The 20,070-nt window shown below is 39.3% G+C and overlaps 1 protein-coding gene across 2 annotated transcripts; it reads left to right on the top strand.

Annotated features, from left to right (window-relative positions):
- The first annotated feature begins 293 nt into the window (after window positions 1-293).
- Window positions 294-14,305, top strand: TRAM1 (translocation associated membrane protein 1). 2 transcript variants are annotated; one of them, XM_014883534.2, is made up of 11 exons: window positions 294-548; window positions 3,397-3,460; window positions 4,017-4,138; window positions 4,341-4,457; window positions 5,372-5,430; window positions 5,818-5,902; window positions 8,565-8,635; window positions 8,725-8,829; window positions 9,365-9,508; window positions 10,357-10,517; window positions 13,665-14,305. In XM_014883534.2, exons 1-11 carry the CDS (start codon window positions 426-428, stop codon window positions 13,736-13,738), a joined length of 1,125 nt encoding a protein of 374 aa, XP_014739020.1. In that variant the 5' UTR covers window positions 294-425; the 3' UTR covers window positions 13,739-14,305. The 2 variants fall into 2 exon arrangements, with proteins under 2 accessions (XP_014739020.1, XP_088032245.1); XM_088176119.1 differs by lacking the exon at window positions 294-548 and adding an exon at window positions 1,168-1,552.
- The last annotated feature ends 5,765 nt before the right edge of the window (window positions 14,306-20,070 follow it).

Below are 20,070 nucleotides of genomic sequence, written 5' to 3'. Positions count from 1 at the left end.
TAGGTCGCGATCCCGGAGGAGACGCACGGTCGTTTCCTGTCGCTGCTGCTTTCGGCAGGAGAGTGAAGCTGGGCAGGTGCTTTCGGGCTATCGCCAGTGAGTATCCGGCCGGCGCTGCCGGGGACGCAGCACTGCTGCCCGGGTGCCAGGGCATGGCTCGGCCGCGCTGGCAAGCCCCGGGTTGGCGGGTTTGAACTGGCGGGCGCTGCCCCCGCCGCGCCGGCGGAGCTGGGCGGAGCGCGGGCCGAGGCGCCGCCGGCCGGCAGGGGCGCTGCTGGCGGCGGGGCGGGGGAAGCGGAGCGGCGGCGCTGCCATTCCCCGGCTGCGCGGCCGCCTCCTCCCCTCCGCCTCTTCCTGGCCGCGGCCAGAGGAGCTGTGCTGGCAGCGGGGAGGCGGCGGCGGCGGCGCCCAGCTCTCGGCCCGCCATGGCGATCCGCAAGAAGAGCAACAAGAACCCGCCTGTGCTGAGCCACGAGTTCATCGTGCAGAACCATGCGGACATCGTGTCCTGCATGGCCATGATCTTCCTGCTGGGGCTCATGTTCGAGGTGAGGCGGCACCGACGCCCCCGCCGGGGGTCCTCTTCCCGCTTCTTCCCGCTCCACCGGAGGCTCTCGGTGCTGGAGGGGAGGGAGGGCGCGGCAGTGCCGCGGCAGCAGGGGAGGCTGTGCGGGCTGCGGCGGAGCCCTGCGGCTGCCCAGCCAGCCAGCCGCCGCCCCCCGGCGCACCTGCCCGCCGGCCCACGCCTGACCCGCTGTACGCGGGGACTGGAGCCGACCCCCGCCCGAGAATCACCGCGGGCACCCTCCCCGCGGCGCATCCCCGCTTCCCCGGCGGGAACGCCCTTCTCCCCGGCTCGGCTTGGACAGGCGCAACCGTGGCTACCACCAGGACGCGGGTCCCGCTCCCCCGCCGCCGCGGGCGGGAGGCCGTGCGGGACCGGGAGCGCTGCCCGCCGCGGCCGCGGGGGTTCCTGCGGGCGGCGGGGTTACGTGGCAGCCGGGGCGGGGGGGAGGAGTGCGCGGCACGGCGGGGAGGGGGCGGGGGGCGAGGCCCGGCCGCCACGGCCGATCCTCCGCTCTTTGTGTGCGCGGCCCCGCCGGGCCCCGCCGGCACTACGGCTCCCGGCGGGCGGCGCGGCGGGAAGGGAAGCGAAAGGAAAGCAGCGGTGACGTGTCCTTACGGCCGCCGCTCGGGTCCCCCTGCCCGCGCCCCCGCACCGCCCGCCGAGCATCCCGGGGCTCCCGGCGGCTCCAGGCGCCGCGCGGCTGGGCTGGGCTGGGATAGGATGGGATGGGCACCCCCGCCGCCTCCTCCCGCCTCGGAATGCGCCGAGCTTTGGCAGCGGCAGAGGGGAGATCTCCCTCCGGCCTGAGCGCCGGCCCTGCTGCAGGCCCTCCGCTCTCTGGGCCCCCATGTTGAATGCAGATGTTTTCAAACGTGCCTTTTTGGCGCTGGAAAGGTTAACTTAACCTGCGTGACTGCCAAAATGTTATCAGTCATCTAAGATCACCGGTCATCAAATTAAGACACTGTTGACCAAACGTTTCTGGTATTTTAGACATTTGTTCAGACGTTTATTTTAGAGATTTGTTAAGGGTTGTGGACCTTTTCATTATAGGGATGGTTTCATCCAGCTGTTGGATGTTGTGTTTCATCACAGCTCAGCAGTAAAGGCCAGTGGGTTTAGGATAGATGGATAGATAGATAGATAGATAGATAGATAGATAGATAGATAGATAGATAAAACGGGGGCAGACCAGCTACGCTGTTGTGTCTGGGTTTGCTATCACAAATCATAAAGATAGCTGTTATATGGTGATTTTCTGGGGAATGAAGTTAAAGAGGTAAACCTAAGCCCTTACTTTTTGTGCCTCCATCAGGCTTACTGTATTAACAGTATTACTGGTAGGGTTAGAGGGTTTTTGGGGATTGAATGTGCTGAATTCTTTTGTTTCGAATTTTTTTTAACCCACTGTATTTTCTAACCCAGTGTAAAAAGGCCATGTGTCACTGTTGGAGCAGATGTAGTATGTTGCAGTTTTTTAATGCTTTGATATATTGCTGGAAATCACTTGCTGTGGTTAGTGTTGGTGTGGTAAGGTGTTTACACTGCCTGACTTGTGCAATTCCAGAATTGAGAGTAGCTGCCAGAGTCTTCAAAGGGCAGTTCAGAATTTAATACTGTTTCGAATTGTCCTCTGAGGGCTCTCTTGATGAATAGGGAGCCCGAGGCAACTTCACTAATTTGAGCAAACTAGTTGGATTCCCTGAAGTTACATGATCTGAGCAGTCTGCCACGTATTCAGGGTTTCATAGAAAATCGAGGGCTTGTTGACAAAGCACTGGTTTTAAAAATCTCATGCCTGTGAATAATTAATACAAGTAGTAACCTAGTCATTATCTTCAGACACTCTGCATATCCTTCCAGGATTCCTAAAGGAGCTCACGTTTTCTGTCAGCCCTATTAATTACCATATAGATGCTGGGTTTTTGCAGCCGTGAGAACCCATCTGATCATGAATATGGTAAAGTACAGTTATTTTTCCCCTCACTTAGGGCATGTTGATTCATGTTGGGATTCAACGAAGATGTATTATAGTAAAAAACAAGTTTCTGCTTATTGACAAATAAGAACTTGTACTCCATCTTATATATTGAGGGTTTTAGAATATCCCCACTCTCACAAAGAAAACCATTAGGACAACATCTTCTTTTCAAATTATTTTTATTCATTCTGGTTTTTCCTACAGCTCAGCTCTTCATAAAGGGGCAGTACCACTACTGCTAAATTTAATTTCATTTGTTTTATGCTTCTTGCAAAGGATCCCCAGGGTCAAAAGAATGCTAATTGTACTGAGTTGGTATCCCACTGGCCTGAAATTGTTTTCTCTTGTTTATCCCTTTTTTCTTTCCCTGTCCACATTTTTTAGATCACCCACAGATTTATGAATATGATAACTGGCTTTCAAATTTTCTCAGATAAAAAAGTACTTTATTAAAAAGTTTATTCTCAGCCACTGCTGAATGCATCATGGTCTAGAGACTCTGTGATATTGTGCATTCTGTTAATGTAATAATACAGTATGGACTAAAGACAGAATTGTAGCATGTGTTTTCATGTTAGTGTTGTAGGAAAGGCCGTTTGTAAGTAACATTTTCAAGGATCTTTCATTTGGCAGGTTGAGTATTCCGTAAACAAACCTATAGAGACCACACCATGTGTGCTGCCCTTGGAAAGTCAGGTGCAGTGGTGAGATAATGGGAGTTGGTCAGTTTTTTGGGAGGAGACTAACGTGCTGGATAAGGGTGCCAAAAATATGGGCAAATGTTTTCAGTTTAATGTAGTTTATTTCCAGGGGAATTCACAGCAATTTTGGTTTTTTTCTCTTTCAGATTACAGCAAAAGCAGCAGTCATTTTCGTTACACTTCAGTATAATGTTACCATTCCTGCCACAGGTATGTATCTTGCAGGGGGTTAGTTAGGAGACAGTGTATCAGACATTATTAGTGTTCCAGACTTGTTAATTTCAGTAGATAATGAGCTACTTCCAAGGATTTCACTTTCTTTTTATTAAAACACTGTTTTAGCTGATTAAGTTAATGTTTCTGTTCTGCAGGATTTGTCATTAGTGCTGAAACATCATCTAACTGGTAGATAAGTTCACATGAATTCTGACTCTGAGTTTTCAGGTGACAATCTTTAAAGTCAAAGTGGGGTGATAGTTTAACATATTTTATTGTCCACTTTCGGTGTATTTGGGTAAGCTCCCTAAGTGCACTTAAGTTTTTCGTTTTATAGCATCTTTCCAGAGTGAAGTTGAGTTTGTGATGTGATGGAGAAGATAAGTATAAACAGTCTAGTGACCTGGTTCATGGTGGCAGTTTAATTTGACTTTTATTTGTTCAGCTGGCTACAAGCTACTTCTGTCTGAAAGGTTTCACTCTGAGAAATAAACTTATTAACCCATTAAACTGTATTGGTGCCTAACAGTTATTTCTGTTTGTCTTTTAGAAGAACAATCTGCAGAAACAATCTCTCTCTATTACTATGGCATCAAAGACTTGGCTACAATTTTCTTTTACATGCTTGTAGCAATAATCATACATGCTATAATTCAGGAGTATGTACTGGATGTAAGTACAAAATATTCATTCCTTTCATCAAGATAATTGTTGGGTTTTAATTAGACTTTAAGACTATTAACTTGAAAGTAAACTTCTGCATTACAATTTTAAACTGTAAAAACATACATTAAAACTTCCAGATGCTCTAATGCAGTTACCAAATAAATGTGAAGTACTGCAGCATATAAATAACAGTGGACTTTCTTTTCAGAAAATTAACAGGAAAATGCACTTTTCAAAAACAAAGCATAGCAAGTTCAACGAGTCTGGGCAACTTAGTGCATTCTACCTTTTCTCCTGTGTTTGGGGAACGAGTATTCTTGTCTCTGTAAGTATGCTTTGCCTTCTGTTTGTATTATGAGATTTCAAAAAATTCACTTATGTTGATGTTAAATATGTTTTTGGCTTATTTTTCTGGTTTTAGCTGGTTTTAATTTTAAACTGGGGACAAGTTTAAGGGTTTCTATGTAAGTTGTAGTCATAACTGAGTATAAAGTCAGTAGTGTTACTGTTGCTCAGTCTTGAGTTGATTTACTGTCAAACTGAGTAAGATAACCTACAGAGAATTAAACAACATAACAAAGTAAAATGGTTTTTTTTGGTGTTGGTTTATTAACGTAAATGTTTAGAAAACACCACACACAGCATTCTGGAGTTTAGGGAATGGGTGTATGACAGATTGCTGTAACCTCAGGTCAGTGTGTGCTTTTAGGTAACATACTCTTTGCTAGTGGTTGAATATGAGCTTAGCTCTTAGAAAGGGAAGACTGTGCCTTTGTTTTTGTTTTAGCATAACAACTCCTGGAGAACCTTTCCTCCTCTTAGTTAAGTCCAAAGTTTGTTGGCAGTTTACAAGAGAAGACTTGTGGCTGTAGTAATCCTGGGATAATTTCCATCTCATAAGGACATTCTATCTTGAATAATCACTTGATTTGTTTGGTTGCTTTTTATTTTCCTAAGCCAGTGCACTGTCCTAGGAACTGTCTTTTGTTTTGGGGATTTGTTTTGTGGGTTGGTTTGGTTTTGTTTATTTGTGATTTCTCGGGGATTTTTAAAAAAGAAAATTTATAGATCTGCAGCTTTTACTTGTGTATGTAGGTGTGAGTATTTTTGTGTGTACACGTGTGCATATACATAAATGCATACATATGTGTCCAGTCATTATTTCTGATTATTTCTGACTAGAAAGTAACATCTTAGAGCATTTATTGGGGTTTTTGTTTCTTGTTTTCTTTTTTTTAGGAGAACTATATATCAGATCCGACCTCTCTGTGGAGGGACTATCCACACACTCTGATTCCGTAAGGCCTCTTCCTTAGAGCATTGCTGGGGGAGAGGAGGGAGTGTTTTAAGCCTAGGGTGTGTCATGTACAATCTGTGTAGAATAAGTAGTTTGTAAAACTATATTAGTCACTAATGCATTTTTAGTTGTATTTATGTGGGCTCAATTCTTTGACTATTTGTAGCATACAAAGTTCTATTTATGTAGGCTATCAATTATGTTTTCACAAGCTTTGTCTTAATGATTTTGTTATTAATAAGATTAGTTTAGAATTGGCTGGCATGAAGGATCTGTAGTTTTTCTTTCTTTAAGAGACAGTTATAAAATGAGTTTACTAGAAGTTTCTGAAATGTTTTAGTTTCATTCATAATAAATAATATTCTTCAATTCTTGCTGTATTGTACAGGTTTCAAATGAAGTTTTTCTACATCTTACAGTTGGCATACTGGTTTCATGCTTTTCCAGAACTGTACTTTCAAAAAACTAAAAAAGTAAGTTCAAAATGTAAATGGGAGGAACTCCAGAGCAAGGCAGCTTCTTTTCTTTTCAGTTAAATCCTAATTGCAATAAAATTGCTGAATATCTGTTACGTAAATAAAAATTACTAGTGTTTCTCATCCATTAAAAGAATTTTCCCTAGAGCAAGTGATTGTGAGATTTTCTTTTCAACTCTTTTTTAATTTTTTTTTTGTTTCTCAAAATTGATAGTCTGAATAGGCTAATTGAAATCACAGTTGCTTCATGAATTATGATATAGGTGTAGAATATAAACTGTGAATAATTCTATACATCAAAGGAGAATGAAAGTCTGGTGTTTGATTTAAATGGCATTTAAATGGTTGGATGAAAATGGGACATGAGCTGGCAATGTAACTTTGCACCCCAAAAAGCCAGGTGTCAGCAGGGCTGCATAACAAGCAGTGACCAGCTGGTAGAGAGAAAGGGTTGTGCCCCTCTGCTCTGCTCTAGAGTGCTGCATCCAGCTCTGGGGTCCCCAGCACTGTTTGGGCAGGTCCAGAGGAGGGCCATGAAGATGGACAGAGGGCTGGAGCACTTCTCCTGTGAAGGCACACTGAGAGCTGGGGTTGTTCAAGCTGGAGAAGGCTCTCAATAAGAGAACTTACTGTGGCCTTTCACTGTTTGAAAGGGCCTAATAAGAAAGATGAAGAGAGACTTTTTATTGGGGTCTCTAGTGACAAGGAACAATGATTTTGAAGTAGGTTTAGAGCAGATGCGAAGAAATTCTTTACGAAGAAAATGGTGAGACTCTGGAACACAATGCCCAGAGAAGCTGTGAATTTGCTTTCATTTGAAGTGTTCAAGGTCAGGCTGGATGGGGCTTTGAGCAACCTGGTCAAGTGATAGATGTCCCTGCCCATGGTGTAGAGTTCGGACTAGGTGATCTGCAAAGGTATCTTTGAGCCCACACCATTCTGTGACTGGGCTGCATCTCTGTTGCCGTTTCTGCTTTATTCAAGAAAATGAAACAGAAGTGTTACATAACCCCAGGTCTTTGTACAGGAGCCTAGAAGAGGCTTAGTAAAATAGTAACGAGGTGCACTGATTTATGCTGCTCAGATGCAGTATGAATACTGCTTGGCAGATGCACTGCAGCTGATGTTTCCCTATTGTGCTAGTGATACCGCTCAAATTTGACTTCACAGCCAAGTGTGGAGATTTTTCTTAAAATAACTTCAAGAAAGCTGTGGCCTAGATGCTGAATGTTGAGTAGTAGTGTTTTACTTGGTCACTGCTTGAAATTGTGCCCTCTGACTTTTGCATTAAGTTTAAAGAGTGATAGTTAATTTGTTTTAGCAAGTTCATACTTGGTATTTCTTTAACCACGCCTTAACCTCTGCTATCTTGGCTTCCTTACCTTTTTCCTTCTCTTAAATGAACTGGCTGCTTTTATTCAAGTCTAGTTATCTGTCCTGCTGCCATAAACAGGAAAAGAACTTCTTAGCTCTGGTTCCTTTATAGTCATGTATATCTCGTGCATTATTCCACAAGGCCCACAGTCTCTGACAATTTGTCTAAGCAGGCAGCATGGGCTGTTTAAATGTTATTTCAGTTCTAAAGTTAAAGTGTTGGAGGCTGGTCCTGGTTGTGCTTGGAGAAACTGACCATTTGTACTTACTGTATCTTTATCTGAAATAACTAATTTTTCATTTTCTTTCAGATAATTTAGAGTAGATCTTTTTCCACCTGTTTTCTTGCTCTTTGTGTATTATGAGTATGATGTTTGCTGCTGTCACAATTGTTTGATTCTGTGGGTTTGTTGGATTTGATACTGAGTATTGAATAACATAGTATAGCTCTTGTAAGATTAAATTTTAGGCCTCTTTAATTACATGTATACAAGATAAAACTAAAGATCCTTGCTTGAAGTTTAGAGAATCTTTCCAAAAAGGAGTTTCTTAAGCACAACTGAATATACTCTGCTACCACTCCAAAAGAGATTTTTATTGTGATCTGGCATACTTCAGTGGTTCTTCTATTCACAGATGGCACAATCTGCTTTCCATGTGCTGTGTGTCTTTCTCTTTATTATTTCATCTCAAATAAGTGTTCAGTTTAATAGGGCTGGCTAAAGCCTGACTTAAAGTGGGACCGTGTGCTTTAACATGACTGGTTAATAACAATATTCTCTGTATTTGCCAGAAACAGTCTGCTACAATTTTGGATGGCCTTGAATTTTTAAAATTGAGGTCAACGCTTGGAAAACCTTTCATTTTGATTTGTAGACTGTTATTTTATTCTGTAGCAATCTGACAATTTGATGGGCAGAAAACATGTGGAACTGTAGGATCTGATGATTCAGTAATACATACAAGCTAAGTATTGTAATATAAATTCACAGTGGTCATAACAAATAAAAGTGGATCCTTTTAAACAGCATCTTTCCATGTTTAATGCCTTTTCTCACAGTAGCATATGTAAGATGCTGAATATTACTGGTAAGTGAGCAATAAGTTATGTGTGGAATTAGATGATCCAGGCTGAGTAATTCAGTGTCAGACTAGGCCACTTTAAGGTAGCTGATACACCAAGAAGAATTTCCAAGACTAGGGAATAGTTTTTAATAACAGATGACATGGTACAATACTGTATAACATTGTGTATAACACATGGTCACTTTTTCCTTCCAAATAGGAAGATATCTTTCGCCAGATTGTGTACATTGGACTTTACCTCTTTCATATTGCTGGAGCCTATCTCCTGAAGTAAGTCAGTTTTAAACTTTTGCTGGTTCCATTCTCTGTCTTAATTATCTAACAAAATATCTGAATGTTTGTTTTATTTGTTTTGATAGTCTGACCCATCTTGGACTTGTTCTTCTGGTATTGCATTACTTCGTTGAATTTCTTTTCCACATATCCCGTCTTTTCTACTTCAGTGATGAAAAATACCAGAAAGGGTAAATAGTCTTTATCTTTAAAATTCATGTAATTTCTGTCTTAGAGCCTTTTGCATTTAACTAACCAGAAACCAAAATTACAAGGAAGTTCAAACAATGTTTCTTAAGCGACCACAGTTCTCTGGACTAATGTTAGTACTTCTATTTCTATACCATCAATATACTTTTTACCTTGTTTTAGCCTATTTAAGTAAATATTAGTAGCAGTATTAAATGAAATAAAATTTCTCAATCTGTACTAACATGGGTTTTTTTTAAAGTTTTGTAGACAAAAAAACAGGATAGGTTGCTAATACAGACAGCCCTGTAAGAACTAAAAATGTACTTTTGTTCTAATAGTACTGGAAAGCACTTTCCATTGAGTTGAAATCAGTTTTCATAAGATAATACATTTAAGATAGGTGCAAAATCATGTATTTAGAGAAGTTCTTGCATTTCAAATAAATTTGCATGGTGAAGGGTAAGCATTTACATTGTTATTGCATGTCTTTTGAATGGAAAGTTTATTTAGTGTTTGTGGTGTTTTTATTTCTAGATTTTCACTGTGGGCAGTTCTTTTTGTTTTGGGAAGACTTCTCACCTTGATTCTCTCAGTCCTCACTTTTGGCTTTGGACTGGCAAGAGCAGAAGATCAGCAGCTGAATTTCAGTACTGGGAACTTCAATATCCTGGCTGTTAGGTATAGTTAACCTGGAACAGTTCTTAAGCATGTGCTGCAAACCCGTGTTAAATACACAGTGTAAATGGTGTGGTACTAATGCCAGTAATTCTGAATGTTTTAGTGTTTTCATGCGACCAGTGGGATCGATATGAATAGCTTATGTAAGACAGAATTTAGTCTACAGCTGAGAAATCTGTAACTGGTTACTCATCTTTTCTTTGTTTTGAATAAAACCCCAAGCAACCAAAAAAAATATGAAAAAACCAAACCACCAGAATTAAAAGGATATCCAGTTACAGATACTACTTTTAAATGTTTTTAAGTTAATAAATAGAATTCTAGATATGATTGCTGTGAGTTTATCTTAGAGGTCAAGGCCTTGTGTCTACAGCAGCTTTGGTCTTGGTTAAAGATTACTGCCCCTTTCTCTGCCTTTATTATGGCTCCTATTGCTGCTGGTGATCCAGCTGCCTGGTCTTCTTAGGAATGCAGAAAAATAAGTTATTGAAACTTGGATGCTGTCGGCATTACCCTGCAAAATTGGTACTCTGAGCTGCAAGACACTCTTGAACCATTTTCAGCTGTTACTACCTGGTACCCTGAGAGTGATTCTGAGAAAGACAGCAGGAAAGAAACCTAGTACTTGCTAGTTTGATGGGCAAAGATTTCACCATCACTCTCTATCTAGTTTTGATCATCTGTGCTTAAGCCCAGTGTCGCCCTATGCAAGCAAACTCTTGGCTTAGAAAATGGATGTTACCAGGAGGAGGGAGTGGAAGTTGCCAAAAAACCTGAGATGCTGTACCTTCCTTTTCTGTTTGAATGCTGAGGCAAACTTACTGATTAAACTTATTATTTGTTTCTAGAATCAGTGTGCTGGCCTCCATCTGCATGACTCAAGCATTTATGATGTGGAAGTTCATTAATTTCCAGCTTCGGAGGTGGAGAGAGCATTCTTCTTCTCAGCCTCAGTCAGTGAAAAAGAAGTTTGTATCAGCTAAAGGAAAGACCTCCAGAAAAGAAAGAGGTTTGTAGTTTCAGTTTTTCTGTTGCCTTGAGTTCTCAAAACCAGCTTTGGGTTGCAAATGAACCATTTTGTGTTTAACTTGAGTTGAGATGACTCAGCTACAGAAGCAGTACTGGTGAATATTACCGTGGGAAGAATAGATTTTTAAGAAAAACCGCTATATATTGTTGGGTTTTCTAACTGCCCGAACTAAGGAATTACTGGGTTATTTTAGTTAATGCAGCATGATATTTTTATTCTCTTTCATTTCATTACTTGAACAAAATGTGTCATGCTTATGTTTTGTTATCTTATGTAAAGGGAACAGATGCAATTTTAGATCTGTTGTCTTAGACATTTATTTGTAAAATTTTCTTGCAGTGGATTTCAAGCTGGTTTTTCATTGCCACAAAATTCTGAGGGTTTGGAGCAAAGAAATGGTTTGATGATCCACACTGTAAAAAGTTTTGTGTTGGACTGTTTTTACAAAAAACAGAAATTGATAGTTCTTTAAGGAAAGATAATAACACCTTACTATTCTAAATCTGTGTCAAAGAGTTTGGAAATTAATTGAAGAGTCCAGGTTTGACTTTTTAATTATGCCACACCCTTGTTATGGAAATGTTATGAGAGATGAAGAGAATGCTCTTTCCTCAAAAAAAATTGTGTTCTTTTTAAAAAAAAAAACTTAAATCCCTGTACTTCAGTATATCTGTTGCACCAACAGTTCAACTTCTGTGTATTTAATTGCTAGCTTGAATAACTTCTGCATTCTTTTGAAATGACATTAGTTGTTTCAAAGGCTTTCTTCAGCATGATCCTTTTCTCCCAATCATGTATTACCAACCTGTTTTTGATCTATTTTGATCTATTGAAAGTAATGTGAGTCAAGACCATTTGCACTGGAGATCAATAATTTTTTATTTCTCCCAAGTTTCTATTTTTATTAAAATTATGTGTTTTAGAGTACTGCTGCACTCCCTTTAAGTGATCTGTAATTATCACAACTTGGCTTTTGTGTAGTCTTGGGGGTTTTTTTGGTCATCTGAAAATCCAGTTGGATTTTTTTTTATATATAATTGAGTGAAGGTAGTTTCCTATGTAAGTGACCTGTTTAATCAGAGCTTCATGTTCATGGCCTTCTCACTGTTTTTTTAATTTAAGTCTTTTGTGTCAAATAATTTTAAAATATGTGCCTTGATGATGATTTAATCAGGGAGTCAGAAATGTAATAGCTTTCTAAAATCCCTTAATCTATTTCATTCATGTAGTTTAGTGAATCTGCTGGGTTTCGCCCACCTTCAACGGAGACTTGCAAGTGGTAAACAAATAGTGAAGAAGTCAGTTCATTGGAGTTGTGGTTTAATTAATAAAATAATTGAGCCATGCCTGTCTTGAACACTGAAGAATTTTATTCCTTATTTTAAATGGAAATAAAAGAACTCAATTCATTCAAATTCTTCTGTTTTGAATACTCCTGTTAGGTTGTCCGTTCAGCACACTTGCAGCAAAGGATGTATTTTTGAAGGAGTAATATATGCAATTGAACTGTTTAAAACACTCTCTTTTCGGGTTTTTTTTGTGGTTGTATATTTTTTAGGAGCCGGGGCACAATAGAATGTGTTACTTTTAGTCAATGGCAAAAGCAAGAAATGACAGAAAAATCCTGCTGGTGATGTAGCTTGGGTATCCAGCCACGTGCTGATTCATGTTCTTTGCTCTACCTAAACTGTTTAAGAAAATACGAATTCAGTTAGCTGGCTTGGGTCTAATTAATTGTTTGTAAGTTTCTTTATTTAAAAATAATTTTCAGAAATATCCAAAGACCACATTATGTAGGCTTTAAATAGTGGTGTCATTTACAGCCAGATATGTGGTCAAACAGACAACTCTTCGGGCCTGTGTCTGGTCTCATGCTCGTGTGTGGCTCTCATTGTTGCCTTTTTTTTTTTGTTTCTTGTTTGCATAAATGGGAGCATTTGGGTGTTGTGAGAGAAAGGGAGGCTAACAGTTGTTTTTGTACACTGGCCACACTCTAGCAACCTTCAGCACATCTACAGATGGAAAAAATAAGTTTAACCAGTTCATTGTAAAAATGTATAAATATATATATATATGTAATAATTTTTTTAAAGCATTCCAAAACCAAGCAGCTGTTGCTTTAAGTCCTAATGATAGGAGTCAGAGCAGAGATGTTAAGCTGCAAGCATTGTAGCTGGCTATGCACTGTGCTCTTTAGATCTGTTTTATAAATATGGTTGCTGTCAGGCAACATCTGTTTCCTTGGTTGTGGTGAAACTGAATAAAGGGGGTACTTTTAATTCCCAATGGTATCACGTTGCTCCACTTTACTAGTTGTATGCATTGTAAATCCACAGATTGTGCATTCTTGGTTTAGGGGGATGTTTTGCTAGCAAATCATCACTGTGGTAGTTGAGCAAATTAAACCTCTTGAGATCTTCTAGCCCTGAAGTGGGACAGAAGTCGAGAGCTGCAGCTGGAAACACGTCCTTGCTTTGTGTTCTTAGATAGGTGCCTGATCCTGAACACTTTCCACCTGCACATACTCATTGCAAATCTAAACTGGTGTTTTACTTCTGTCTGTCTTGTCTTTGTCAATATCTTCATCATAATGTAAATGAATTCTGTATGTTAAAGTATGTGCTTTAAAAATTGTGAGTACATCTGTGTATAAAGGATTTCCTCTGTGTATCAGATGCCTGTAAAGGTAAGCAAAGGAGTGTAATTTTGGCTAGAATTATGAGGTAGGTGGGATAAATAATTGAGACCTGTACCAGAGAATTGTGTATATACTGTGTCTCCAAAATTTCTCAGAACCGTCTCGTCTTATATTCAAGTTGTACTTGACTTTTCACAGACTATCTTCTGAAATATCATACTGGTCTTGATTTTCAGTCTAGATGTTTATAATGCACACACTTCAGTTTCTGTCCACATCAGGAAACTGGAATCTATTGTAGTAAACTTTAAATACTGCGCATTGTAAAAGCTTCATTATACTGTTGCTCTCTGAATGATAATTAAGAGGTTTAACAAAGAAGGTACATCAGAAAAGAAGTTAAAGTCTGTTTGAGTAGGACCCACAAAAATGTAATAAAATATAAAGTGTCTCACTGTATTTGAAAAGTGTTTTCTTCTTTTTTCTAGAAAATGGAATAAATGGAACAGTGACCTCAAACGGAGCAGACTCGCCTCGCAGCAGGAAGGATAAATCCTCGTAAAACTGGGTTTTATTAAGTTAATTGACTAATGTCCCCAAAGAATCTGCTTTTTACATGGATGGCCCTTCAGCACTAGAGATATTATGGATTAAAGAAAATACAATTCATGTTTTTTGATTATTGCTGTTGTTTTGAGAAACTTTTTTTAAAAAACCATTTTGACTAAGGGAAAAGGTTTATCTCTCTTCAAATACTTGGGGGGAGGATTCAACACTTTTTAAAAATCATTGACACTTTTTTAAATATTTACTGTGATGAAATAACTTACTTAATGAGGATCACTGTTGCAGTGTATTATTTCCTTCCAGTTTTTGTAATCTTGGTGATACTGTTCTACCAACTTCACTTTTTCCAAGTTCCTCAAGAAGTATTGCAAAATTGAAGTAAAAATATAGTATGCATTTTCAGATACTCTGGGTTTACAGTTAATTACCTTGACTCAAATTTACATTTCAGTTTGGGATTCCAAGACCACACCAATAGGCCACTTTATTTGGTAGTTACCAGCTGCACAATGTCTGCTCTAATTGCCCCATATCATTAAAACAAAACTGAACTAATTGGAAATGTTGCAGAGTCTTATTGTTTATTGGTTAGAAATCTCTTACAAGGAGCACAACACCTTTTTGAGATATAGCTTTTAGCTATCTCTATATATAGCTACCTGAAAATTAGAAGGGAGGGTGTATGGTCATAGAAGGAGTTGATTTGAGTAGCACTGTCCACTTCTGTCTGTGCTTTTGGAGTGTACTTATCTTGGAGAATTAGTGTGTGTTGGACCTTCTCTGAAACCTTGTCTGCCTGATTGTACGGGTGGAGGTTATTACAAAGTGTTGTGTTTGTTTTGGGAGGCAATTAATGCCCCCTGAAGACAGAATTAGATAAATGGATCAAGTGATGAGAAACATTCCTTTATTCTAACTGCTTTGCTTTGTTTCACCTCTCTTAGGAAATAGTTTGATTTCTTCTATATATATTTTTATGAAAAAATATTTAAAAGCTACAGCTTCTTAAAACTGATTTATTGTGACCTCTGCTATGACTGGAAAAATCTAAATTTAAGAATTTTTTCATTATCTTTCATAATTGTATTCACTATGAAACTTTGTCCAGTTAGTTTTCCAGTTTAATATGCAGATAATGTTTCCTCTGTACACTTTTGTAATGGGTATAATTCAACCTGTTTCACTTGAGAATGAGTGAGACAGTTATTGCAGTCTTAAGAAGTTGCTGAATTAGTCTATCAAGTTAACCCAAGTATTGAACTGCTTATTGATTAAGGAGTAATTATGAGCAATCAACCTGATAAATAAAATAATTTTAATTAAAAACTGTTACTATAATTGAGTTTATACCCAACAAAGTGATAAATCTGCATTCTGTATTTTCTACAGTTCAATTGCTTACTATTCAGAATAAACGTTTCTAGTACAAAATCCTCACTACAAGCAACTATCCATTCTTCAGTTCTTTAGTGCTATTTAGAATTATTACAGTATAATTTATTACATGTTTCAGCTGATTACAGTCACAATTCCCAAGTACTTGGTTCACAGCTCCTGAAGTGGACTTGGCAGACTTGTACTTGCTTAGCTTGAGAACTCTGGGGCAGTGTGCCCTGTAAAACACCCAGTCTGCTTCAGCAGAAGTAGGGATCCCATGTATTGGGATTGGAAGGGGTAGAACTGTGAATCTGTCCAATCTGACCATGAAACTGGAAAACTGGAACTCGGAAATTTTGAGAGAATCGTGTACATTATATACTTGTTGTTCAAAATGATGTTTTGTGTCTGATGTTTCTAGAAAAACCTTCACAGATTCTGTGTGCCTTGCTCTCAACTTGTACCTTAAGCCAAAGGGGGTAAATTTTAAGTGTCTAGTCTGGTGCTTGGACTCTAAATCAGTTTGCTTGTGATATCTGGTTGTACTGGGGCTGAAAGAAACATAAAGGGTGGAGGAAAAAATTATGAAGAGCATTTAAGGTACTTCTTGAGATCTTCAAGACTTATAGGAGTCTGAGGGTTGTAATAGTTGTTTCCCTAAGGCAAACTCAAATGTAAACCTCATTCTTTGGCACAGTAGTCTTGAAATGTAAACTTCAGGTTAGTTTCCAAAAACTTCAGAAGAATATATTCTTGACTGTTAATACTGACATTGCTTTTTGTCTCCTTTTGGCCTTATGGACAGACATTCTTGTCCTTTGGATATTTACAGAAGCACTTTTGTTTCCACAATGGCTTAATATTCATCATTGCCTTATAGAAGTTGTTGGTATCTGCCAAGTAATAGAAAGTAACAACAGTTGTTCTAGAACTTGGTTAGAGTATTGGAAGCCAGTATTTTCTGCTTCTTCTCTCATAACTAAAAATACATATTTATCATGTTTGATGAGGCAAGAGCAGTAATTTTTAATTATCTGCCTTGGGATGGAAACACTCATAAACTTAGAAGATATTGAGACTTCTATTTCTAGTTTGATATTATTTGTTTTAGTGTAAGAGTACTGTTTGGCTGGATAACTTCTTTTGAATTGCTTAAAATTGATTTTCAAATGTTATTGCATTTTTGGCTCTTTGTTTGTAATCTGGGATTCAGTAAGATGGAAGAAGATTAGTTGTCTAATCATATTTTCTTAATTATGGCATCAAGAAAATTAGAAATGGAAATGACTGAGGAGTTCATTATTATATCCTACACCAAATAAAATAGACAGTAGTTAATTTATCCTCATCAATTACCAGGTCCCACAAAGGGAAAGCTTTGTCCATTTAGATGGATTTAAATTAAATAATTACACAGACAGTGGGTAGGGTTTGTTGAGTTTGTTTTTTTTCTTAAACCTCCTTCTCTTTGCCCCATCTTGTCAAAACTTTTAAAGATTTAGCAACAGATTATTTCAAACCTTTTTTGACCCCCAGATGTATGTTTGGTTTATGTGCCAGAATATTCTCTCAAAAGCAGTATTTTACTTTTAAAGTGGTTCTATTTAATTTCAAAGTACAAACAAGGAATGCAGAGCAGCTGAAATTAATTTTCAGAGTTTTAGTTTTCATCTGGACACTTTCTCCTTGACTGGTTGCAAACACTGATTTCTCTTGTGTGAATCATTCATGAATGTGGAAATACTCTTTGGAAATACTGTTTTTCTGGTGATCCCGTTCCCAAACTTAGGAATGGTGATGGAATTTGCTGAGCATAGAAAATGCATAGACTGTTTCTTCTAACTTTAGGTAATGCTGAAGTTCAATTTTGTATGTTGAGATAATGCATTTAGAAAATCAGCAGTTATTTGTAAGCTTTGTTTGGTATTTTTTTAAATACTTTTTTCTTTGAAAATTTTAGTTGTATTTATGGAGTTACAGTGCCCAGAAACATAATAACCAGTGTGGTCCTCTGGTATAGGTAATTGGACTTCTGTAAAAAGAGTCAATACACATCTGCAGTCCTTTGTTCTTTGAAGATTTCTGACTGTGCCTGAGTTGATTTTGTTGGGGGAAAAATGGTATGAAAGGGAAGGGAGGATTTCCAAAGCCATGCTAGCATGAAAGTAATGCAGGTTGCTGCCAGAATTGTGGTTCTGTCCCTTGCCTTAGCTGGCACAAGCCTTTCTGGTTGCATGGTGAGCTAGACCAGGGAGCTGGTGCACCTGAAAACAAACATGTTTGGTTTTTTTCCATTGGGATAGTAACCCCAGAGTTTTACAAGTAATTATGTATAAGCAAGAAGAAAAGTTGCAGGGTAAAGATCAATCAGGTTCTAAGGCAGCTGCCCCTTTCAACAGCATGTTGCTTAAAAATTACACTAAATTACAGTGTGAGATCTTTGAAGGTTTCCAGTCACCAGTACCAGAAGGGACCTGGTCTCTCTAGCAGTTCCTACATGCCATATCCATTAAGTATTAATGGATTTTTTTCAGATCTTGTGGGGGAAGGGGAAATACTCATTGTGGTTTACTGTACCGAGATACCTTTTATCTGTCATCAGGGTTTCCAAGCAGTGCCAGAGGATACTGGCAGTGTAGAAATAGGGATTTTGAAAATGCAGATTGTCCTGAATCAAACATTACTTTCCCTAACAGCCAGGAAGCTATGGGGCTTTTTACTGTTTTGGTGTGAGGTATTTTCTTTCTCCAAATCAACACTTTATGTACTGGAGGAGATCTTCCAGAGAGCCTTGCAAGAATTGCACTGTATGCATGTCTTGGTACATGGAGGGGAGGGTTGTTTGGTTTCTCTTGTTTTCCTGTTTTCAGGAAGTTCACCAGCTGATTCCTAGGTCATACTTGGGTTTGGTTCCATTTGTGACTCAGCCCTTTGGGCCTGTGTTGTAAATGTTGGAGATTGGCAGTTTCAATAGGCTCCCTATGCAGTGGTGATCATTGCTGTCCTAATTGTTCTCTCTAGAAAATGTCAGTATTGAAGGGACTTGAACACAAAGTAGAGACAGTGGTGATGTTTGTAACATTTACAGGCTGGTGGGAGCCTGCATACAGAGATGGTATCTGGAGGGGAGGCTGTGGTTTAATGCCTGAATCCTGTTATGCAAATATTTAGGTTATTTCTGGTGCAGGGTATAAGAATGTCCTACAAAATGAAGGCTTGGGGAATATTTAGAAAATCCTTTAAAAAGAAAAAGACTTCAAAGGACTGACGTCAGTTATCATCTGTTCATCATATTTGAATTTCTTACATTGTGAGCTGTGGATTATCTTTAGAGCACTGGATTAGCCCATGCTTGTTGGTTTGTTGGTGGGTTGTTTCATATACTGTAAGGTGTTGTGGTGGATGTCTGGTGAGTATCCCCTCTTCACAGTGCTCCCTGAACTACTCAGTTTTGGATCTGATAACCCTAAATTGTACACAATTAGGAATTTTTGTGCTCTTCAGAACTAAAATAGGATCAGTGCTGGAGTGTTTCTGGATCAGATGTGCAAAAGAAATAAGCACATCAATATGCTAAGTGTCATGAGAACCTCCTTAATGGGAACTGAGGCTCTTTAGGATGAATAAATTGCGATACAACTTGGATATAGCTCACATCCACATAGCAAGTGCTGTTGTGGATGAAATGGGACTGCTGTGGGCATCTACCACTGTCCATTCCCTTTGGTGAGCAATGGCTGAGGAGTGCTGGGCTGCAGCAGCAGTAGGCTGACTGCTTTCTGCCTTTTAGAGAAGCTCTTTTGATGTTGCCATTTCAAAAGGCAACAACTCTTATTTCTGGTTTAAAAAAAAGCATACGGCCTAGTTTTGAATCCAATACACTTGCTCTTGATCTCTTTCTATGTGTCCTGTCACTTTTATTTTAGGTTTCTGCAGATACTTTAGTTTTATCCAGCTTGAGGATGGCAAGTCTGTGATGTGAGTGCCAGAAATGACAACTCCTTTTTCTTCTTTTGTGTCTGAAACTTTGCAGAATAAGAGCAGCTAAAGTGTAGCTTTATAATTCAATAGCGTTTCAGTATTCGTTCTTTGTCCGTATTTATTGTGGTTAACATTAAAGGTCAGGCATTTTCGTTCAGCACAACACAGTTGTAACTTCTTCATGCCACACACAAGAGTGTTAGGCAATTTGATATACTGAATTGAAAAAAAGAAATTAAGTCAGTCCGGTTTAACAGAAGTTGATATTCCAGGATGATTTTGCTTTGCGTGTTGCAGTTCACTCTCACTGCCTTTTTCATTTAGGAAATTGGGCACCTAAGATCTCTCAATCTCTAGACTGTAGTTTTGCTGTATACCACTTAAAAAATTATGGTCTAGAGCTTTATGTCTCCTTATATTCGCTTTTAAATGTTAAAGACTGTATCTTGCGTTGTAATCAACAGGTAAACATTCAGCCCGTGGTGATAAAAATACTGTAACAGGGTAGGAATTCAACTCTTGAACTCCAGACTAGAAACCGAGCCAAAACTTAACTCATGTTGTCACGCAGGTGATTCCTCCTCTTTGTTTCTTGATTAATCATTATCTTTGTTTTGTTTCTGTAGACTGTAAGTTCTTGTGGCAAGGGTTGTCTTTCGTGCGTATGTGTGCGTGCGCGTGTGTGTACCCAGGACAATGAGGTCTGGAGCCCCAGTCTGTGGAAGCTGTAATAAGCAATCACCTTGTTGTTGTTTTCCTGGATATCATAATAAAGAGTATCAAATTAAAACTGTGCTTGAATAGTCTGTTACAAAAATGGAAGCACATAAATTGCTTCTGGCCTCGCTTAGAGTCCAGCAGCATCAGGGAGATACTGCTCAAAGGCAGATGCAGCGTTTTCTTTGGGGAGCTTCACTTGAACCAGTGAACACCAGAGACAGGAAATCTGCTTAGGCTGAAGAGGAATGG

The sequence above is a fragment of the Sturnus vulgaris genome, chromosome 1 (assembly GCF_052056855.1).
Source record: "Sturnus vulgaris isolate bStuVul1 chromosome 1, bStuVul1.hap1, whole genome shotgun sequence".
In the NCBI taxonomy this organism is placed as follows: Eukaryota; Metazoa; Chordata; class Aves; order Passeriformes; family Sturnidae; genus Sturnus; species Sturnus vulgaris.
Note: the sequence above shows the minus strand (reverse complement) of the source record. Positions and strands in the feature narration are given on the sequence as shown.